The sequence below is a fragment of the Salmo trutta genome, chromosome 29, assembly GCF_901001165.1.
Source record: "Salmo trutta chromosome 29, fSalTru1.1, whole genome shotgun sequence".
NCBI classification, from domain to species: domain Eukaryota; kingdom Metazoa; phylum Chordata; class Actinopteri; order Salmoniformes; family Salmonidae; genus Salmo; species Salmo trutta.
The window spans coordinates 9,464,566-9,472,863 of NC_042985.1; the positions used below are offsets into that span (position 1 = coordinate 9,464,566).

The 8,298-nt window shown below is 40.6% G+C and overlaps 1 protein-coding gene across 1 annotated transcript; it reads right to left on the reverse strand.

Moving 5' to 3' along the window:
* Positions 1-4,000: 4,000 nt before the first annotated feature.
* Positions 4,001-6,909, reverse strand: LOC115166875 (major histocompatibility complex class I-related gene protein-like). The gene is made up of 2 exons (XM_029720774.1): positions 6,464-6,909; positions 4,001-6,364 (listed from the first exon to the last, which is right to left on the reverse strand). Exons 1-2 carry the CDS (start codon positions 6,516-6,518, stop codon positions 5,379-5,381), a joined length of 1,041 nt encoding a protein of 346 aa, XP_029576634.1. The 5' UTR covers positions 6,519-6,909; the 3' UTR covers positions 4,001-5,378.
* Between the last annotated feature and the right edge of the window lie 1,389 nt (positions 6,910-8,298).

Consider the following 8,298-nt stretch of genomic DNA (forward strand, 5'->3'; position numbering starts at 1 on the left):
CAACATTTGTTTTCGAAGTTGAAGTCCTGGCTATGCATTCTGACGAAGAACAGCAAAGGTAATCCAATTTTTCTAATAGTAATTCTGAGTTTAGTGAGCCCTGAAGTTGGCGGGTGTCTGAATAGCTAGCCTATGATGGCTGAGCCATGTACTCAGAATATTGCAAAATGTGCTTTCGCCGAAAAGCTATTTTAAAATCTGACATAACGATTGCATAAAGGAGTTCTGTATCTATAATTCTTAAAATAATTGCTATGTATTTTGTCAACGTTTATGATGAGTAATTTAGTCAATTCACTGGAAGTTTTCAGTGGGTATGCTAGTTCTGAACATCACATGCTAATGTAAAAAGCTGTTTTTTGATATAAATATGAACTTGATTGAACAAAACATGCATGTATTGTATAACATAATGTCCTAGGAGTGTCATCTGATGAAGATCATCAAAGGTAAGTGCTGCATTTAGCTGTGGTTTGGGTTTTTGTGACATATATGCTTGCTTTGAAAATGGCTGTGTGATTATTTTTGGCAGGGTACTCTCCTGACATAATCTAATGTTTTGCTTTCGCTGTAAAGCCTTTTTGAAATCGGACAATGTGGTTGGATTAACGAGAGTCTTATCTTTCAAATGATGTAAAATAGTCGTATGTTTGAGAAATTGAAGTTATAGCATTTTTAAGGTTTTTGTATTTCGCGCCACGCTCTCTGTTTAGTTTTGTGTTGTGTAGTGGTATTGCTGGCATGCATCCCACTTATTATTATTTTTTCCCCACCAAGATTTACATGCTAAAATCGCCACTGCCAACTGCATAGCAAGAAGTGAGTCTGAAAGACTTTCCCTTTCACTTAGCCAACTGCGTAGCATATTTTTTGTATAGAGCTTGCATGCTTGTTGTCAAAGATATTTATAACTAGCCCATGATTGTTCATTTCTGTCTTCTTCTTCTCCTTCTTCTTCTATGGTATATTCTGACGATCACAATTGAATGTGCATTCCACCACCTACAATACAGGATGGAAACAGGATTCCCCAAAAAACTGAACTACCAAAAAACTACCCAAAAATAAATAAACTAAACAAAATGAAACAACTTTTCTGTTAAAATAAATAAATGAAACAGATCTGATCCCTACACAGGCTCAAGGGGAACCTGGGAGGGCGGGTCTTCCGGCTCCAGTACCCCTTGTAAGTCTACAGATGTAAAATCCTTGAGTCCCAAAAACTTTTCTGTCTCAGCCACAACAATGTCCAGTTTCTTCAACTTCTTTGAGACTTGTGCTGTACAGTTTATAACTGTGGCAATGAATGTGACAAAATCCACCTTTTTAACACAAAGGGTATCTTTTGTCTGGCAGCAAACATTTACTACAGGCTGTATTCTATCCAAAACCATATCTTCACTAGCATCTGACAGTGAATCTCAACACAGGAGATTTGGTTGACTGAACTTTTGCCACCTCTACCTCCTTCACCTTTACAGGGCACTCCAGGAACTCAGGATCGTGATCCCCACCACAATTGCAATACCGTTGTCCTTCTACACATCGTTCTTCAGTATACTGTTCATCTACACACACTTGAAATCGCAAAATCCTTTAAAAGTCTTACACTACAGTGGTTTGAGGACGAAAGCTCTTACGGCGTATCTTTCATAACTAAGCTTCACATGGGTAGGTATTTGCTCTTTATCAACAAACAACAGTACAGACTTTCTTCTTTTTCTCCATTCACCCAGCGGGTCAGACGCCGGGTGTAACCGATGTGAAATGGCTAGCTAGTTAGCGGTGGTGCGCGCTAATAGTGTTTCAATCTGTGACGTCACTCGCTCTGAGACTTGAAGTAGGGTTTCCCCTTGCGTTGCAAGGGCCGCGGCTTTTGTGGCGCGATGGGTAACGATGCTTCGTGAGGTGTCAGTTGTTGATGTGTGCAAGGGTCCCTGGTTCGAGCCCGGGTTGGGGCGAAGAGAGGGACGGAACCTACGCTGTTGCATTGATGCTGTTGACCCGGATCATTGGTTGCTGCGAAAAAGGAGGAGGTCAAAGGGGGGGTGAGTGTAACCGATGTGAAATGGCTAGTTAGTTAGCGGTGGTGCGCGCTAATAGCATTTCAATCAGTGACGTCACTTGCTCTGAGACTTGAAGTAGGGTTTCCCCTTGCATGAAAATGAATAACAGTCATCCAATATACTGTAATCGAAACAAGGCCATGCTCATGAAAAACAAAATGGTCCTCCCACATTGTAAACGGCACTAATATTAATATTAATCTTTTTTTTAATATGATTTTTCAAGGGGTGCTGCAGCACCCATACTTCCTGCAGCTATGGAGACACTAAAGCTATTCCAAAAATAAACTGACCTCATACACATTATCACATGATTCTCCTTATGGTTAAGATAATGGCTATCACCTAATAGAGCACAGATATAGAGTACATTGAGAAATTAATTAATAGTCATGATTAGAAATTATAGAAGGCATAACACATATAACTACCAGATTACCTTTGTTAATGCTCAGGATGTCAAACCAGCATGTAAAATAATCTCAGCAAAAAAAGAAACGTCCCTTTTTCAGGACCCTGTCTTTCAAAGATAATTGGTAAATATCCAAATAACTTCACAGATCTTCATTGTAAAGGGTTTAAACACTGTTTCCCATGCTTGTTCAATGAACCATAAACAATTCATTAACATGCACTTGAGGAACGGTCGTTAAGACACTAACAGCTTACAGACAGTAGATAATTTACGTCACAGTTATGAAAACTTAGGACACTAAGGAGGCCTTTCTACTGATTCTGAAAAACACCAAAAGAAAGATGCCCTGGGTCCCTGCTCCTCTGCGTGAACGTGCCTTAGGCATGCTGCAAGGGGGCATGAGGACTGCAGATGTGGCCAGGGCAATAAATTGCAATGTCCGTACTGTGAGACGCCAAAGACAGCGCTACAGGGAGACAGGATGGTCAGCTGATCGTCCTAGCAGTGGCAGACCACGTGTAACAACAACTGCACAGGATCGGTACATCCGAACATCACACCTGCGGGACAGGTACAGGATGGCAACAACAACTGCCGGAGTTACACCAGGAACGCACAATCCCTCCATCAGTTCTCAGACTGTGCTCAATAGGCTGAGAGAGGCTGGACTGGAGGCTTGTAGGCCTGTTGTAAGGCAGGTCCTCACCAGACCTCACCGGCAACAACATTGCCTATGGGCACAATCCCACCGTCACTGGACCAGACAGGACTGGCAGAAAGTGCTCTTCACTGACGAGTCGCGGTTTTGTCTCACCAGGGGTGATGGTCGGATTCGCGTTTATCGTCGAAGGAATGAACGTTACACCAAGGCCTGTACTCTGGAGCGGGATCGATTTGGAGGTGGAGGGTCCGTCATGGTCTGGGGCGGTGTGTCACAGCATAATCGGACTGAGCTTGTTGTCATTGCAGGCAATCTCAATGCTGTGCGTTACAGGAAAGACATCCTCCTCCCTCATGTGGTACCCTTCCTGCAGGCTCATCCTGACATGACCCTCCAGCATGACAATGCCACCAGCCATACTGCTCATTCTGTGCGTGATACCCTGCTAGACAGGAATGTCAGTGTTCTGCCATGGCCAGCGAAGAGCCGGATCTCAATCCCATTGAGCACGTATGGGACCTGTTGGATCGAAGGGTGAGGGCTAGGGCCATTCCCCCCAGAAACGTCTGGGAACTTGCAGTTGCCATGGTGGAAGAGTGGGGTAACATCGGACAGCAAGAACGGACAAATCTGGTGCAGTCCATGAGGAGGAGATGCACTACAGTACTTAATGCAGCTGGTGGCCACACCAGATACTGACTGTTACTTTTGATTTTGACCACCCCTTTGTTAAGGGACATATTATTCAATTTATGTTAGTCACATGTCTGTGGAACTTGTTCAGTTTATGTTTCAGTTGTTGAATCTTATGTTCATACAAAAATGTACACATGTTAAGTTTGCTGAAAATAAACGCAGTTGACATTGAGAGGACGTTTATTTTTTTGCTGAATTTATATAAATGCAGATTTGGACGAATGCCCAGATATTTATAATTGTCAACAGTCTCCACAACCTGAACCTTCATGGTAATTTGTTGAAGGGCAGGGAAATCGACCGACAATAACAAAATCTTTTGCACATTTTGTGCCAGCAATACAGATGTAGGATCTTCATTTGATCACCCTGTTTCAGGTGAAGGTTTGAGGTTTAAAAAGTATTCTGAAAGTTGTATTTTCCACTTTGAAATTTCAGACTTCCTTGACAAAAACTGTATCAACCCCTTCAAAAGTAATCCACATAATAATTCTCATTTGCTGTTGCTGCAGGATTGTTTTCCTGCTGTAGCAAACTGGCTCAAATGAAGATCCTTCATCTGTAATACTGCAATAATAATAATAGTGTGGGCAGTCATTTTATTGGTCTCAGAATCTGAAGACAGCTTAATTTCTTCTGGCACTTTTGCATCAAAGTTGGCAAGTTATGACAATGTCTACGAGGCGGTGCATCTTCTCCTTTTGACACAAATGAAAATGCCCAATAGCATAACAATCAGCACCATCACCAGTAGAACTGAGAGGGTGGATAGTGTAAACTTTCCCTAACATAAAACCGTTTAATTGTTTATGATGCATACAACATTCACCTTAGATGAATCCTCATGCCAGTCTTAAACTGGAGTGAAATAGAGGGTCTGATTTCCCTTCCACAGTGATAAACAAGTTCCTGAGAGAAGTTACGGTATACTTGACATTGCTTTAATTACATTAATTAATGTCGTAGTTAACATGAATCACTGCATTAATTGATTAGGCTACATTTTATTGTCTGTAATAAAGGTATTATTGTGCAGTAAGGGTGAACATACACTACATACAATACAACAGAGACACTGTAAAGTATTTTCAATAATAAACAGACCTCATACACATGATCACATGATTCTCCTTCTGGTTAAGATACTGGCTTTCAGCTAATACAAAACTGATATAGAGTGCATTGTGAAATTAAGGAATAGTCATGATTAGAAATGACAAATTACGTAACAGAATTAACAACCATATTACCTTCAATAATGCTCAGGTTACTAAACCTGCATATAAAATATATAAATTCAGATCGGGACTAATAATGCCCCGATATTTGTTTTTGTCAACAGTCTCCCCAAACTGATCCTTTACAGTCCTTTGTTGAGGGGAAGGGAAGACTGACCGACAATAGCAGAATAATTCACACTTGCCCTCATAGGTGCTCTGGCAGTCATATTTTGATTGTGAATTGAGCTGAACTGACAAAGCTGCATCAGTGTCCCAACATTTTATTAGGTCTCAGAAACTGAAGACAGGTTAATTTCCTCTCACGCTTTTGCATCAACGTTGACAAGTTTCAGATGGGAGGCAGTGCATCTCCACCTCCTTTTGACACAAATGAAAATGCCAAATAGCATAACAATCAGCAGCATCATCAGTAGAACTGAGAGGGTGGACAGGTGAACTCTCTCTGCCCCAGACTCCCAACTGACATCCAGCTTGTTGTCCAGACTGAGGTGAGAGGCAGTACAGGTGTAGTTCTGTCTCTTCTTTAGCTCATCAGTACTGACCTCCAGACTCTTCCTCAGCTGGTAGGTCCCATCTCCACTAGGCAGCACCTCCCCCCCTGTCAGCTCCTGTTCTGCCACTGGCTGGCCGTCTCTCAGCAGGGTCAGGTTGTTGTGGCGGGGGTAGAAACCAAACGCCAGGCAGCTCACCTGGAACCCTCCAGAAACCTCTTTCTTTATAAACCTGAGTCTGGGAGGAACTTTACGCATCACAACGTTCTTCTCTCTCTTCAGGATTGTCTTCAGGTTTTTGATGCAAATGGGAAGTAAAACGTTCTCAAATAGTGCTTTTTCATATGCTTGCCTTATCCCATAATATCCTAGAAGTAGTGTCCCAGAATCGTATGTAAAATGTGTCATGCTGTTATATATCGCATGATCTACAAAAATGCCATTAAAAGTCTCCTTAAACATGATCAGGGCTGGTTCACCATTGTCCAACATCTCACATCCAGACATTCTTTGCTGAACTTGAACACCTTCCGTGAGATTCAACTGGTGCTTTAGGTGAAAGGATCTCTCTTTAATGCTCTGGTATATAATTCCAAATACATAAGCTCCGTCCTGAGCTACGTCATCATGTATTTTGTCCGTTGGGTTATGTCCCCTGTAGATAAAGTCTTTCATGTTGGAGTCATAGTAACCCACTTGAACATCATCTAACATCACCACAACCGTAAATTCAGGGAAAGGCGTCTCTCCGTTGATGTATGTTGCAAGTGCCCACAGAGAATGTGATCCTGAACCTGGGAGAGGAGTTATATTATGCAGTTATGGACATTTTACATTTTATAACATAACAAACCATTAAATGAGTTTGATAGTAAGTAAGTAGTCAAATCTACCTGCATTGCCAATGGTGTAAAACAAAATAAAAAACAAGACAGACAGTTTGCCCATGACTTTGAGTGTTCACTTTTTTCCAATAGCCTCGCCGAGCAGGTTTCTAGCTCTCAAGTGAGTCTGACAGACTTTTCCTTTCGCTTAGCAAAAAAAGGTACGGCACTTTAAAGTTGTTGAACAAGTCAAACAAGTACAGTTCAAACAAGTGGTGGTGGGAATTCAAACTGATATGCACTGAGAATGGAATGAGGAAGAGACTGCTTTAGCTTTAAAACACTGAGGATGTTCTGTGTTCAGTAATGTAAGGTTCTAGTTTAAAACACTGAGTATGTTCTGTGTTCAGTAATGTGAAGTTCTAGAATCAGTATCACATATATTCGTCAAGTACATTTACACATACCCAGAATGTACCTTACTGAGAAGGTGCTGACAGCAATAGACAATATACATGCAGAATACAGACACTGTCACGTCCTGACCAGCAGATGGAGCTGTTGTAGTAGTTTTGGGGTCAGGACGTGGCAGTCTTTTGTGTGTGTGAATGTTTGTGTTGTTGATTGGGACTTCCAATTGAAGGCAGGTGTGTTGAGTTGCCTTTGATTGGAAGTCCTATATAGGTGTGTGTGTTTTTCTTTGGGGTTGTGGGTAGTTGGTTTTGCACTGCGTTTAATAGCCTGCAGAACTGTTGCTGTTGTCACCTTTATTGTTTTGTCAAGTGGATGCTTTACTCCTTTAAAAAAAAAAATATGAGTATTCACATACCTGCTGCGCCTTGGTCTTCTCTCCATGACAACTTTTGTGACAGACACAAGTTCACAGACATAATTCAGAATATTGTCGTGGAAATATGTCTGATTTATTGTGAGTGGTCTATTTTCATTTGGTTTTAGTGTGTTTTTCACAAGTTAAAGAAAATGTATCTTAAAGGGGCACACACATGGAATTTCCTGAAGTTTTTATTTTCTGAGTTTTAATTGATCACCCTAATTATTTTGATATGAAATGTACTGAAGAAACTTACTGTAACCTGGAATGCGAAATTTATGAAATGTTTGACTATTTTTAAATAATTTGTCTAATAGAGAAAGAAACACTTATTTATCTGTCTTGACTTTCTAGTGTGGTTTGATCGCCCTCAATGGAAAACTGAGAGATGGTTGGGTGATGGTTTAATGGTCATATGTAATACTGATTTGAAGGTCATTTGTAATACTGATAATTAGAGAGAAGTTTATAGTTAATATGTGTGATTCGGACCACGTGAGGGATAGACCTGTCTCTAGTCTATTTTTACTATGAAGTTATGGGTAAATAAAAAAAATTGAGTTATTAAGGGTAGTAATTCTAATTTGATTTGCAGTTGTTGTTTTTTCACGTGTCAAAATAGGGGAATGACCAGTCTTTTGAGGTCTTGGATTGAAGTTTACACACCTTGAGTGATATGTAGGAATGTATCGAATAATGTATAAAGGAGTGTATTGTTGTTTGTTCTGTTCAATATAAATCTCACCAGATTGGGTCTGCTGGATGATCTAGATTACTCCCGAAGGATTAGCGGTCTAATTCCCTGATCCTGTGACCCTGCGATGAGGTTGACTGTGTGATAAGGGGAGTATAAGCCAATTTGAGAAAAAAATTAAACAGAATGTGGTTATTTTCTTTGACATTTGTTTTAGAAATTTGTATTAGGAATATTGGTAGTAGTAATAATTTGTCATACAGTAAATAATTTGTTTGGATTTCTTGAATTGGAAACGCCTAAACTAAATTGTTGTTCTGATCTGTCCTTTTTTGAGATTACGGAAAGGTGACTACATGTCACGGTTGTTTAAAGGAG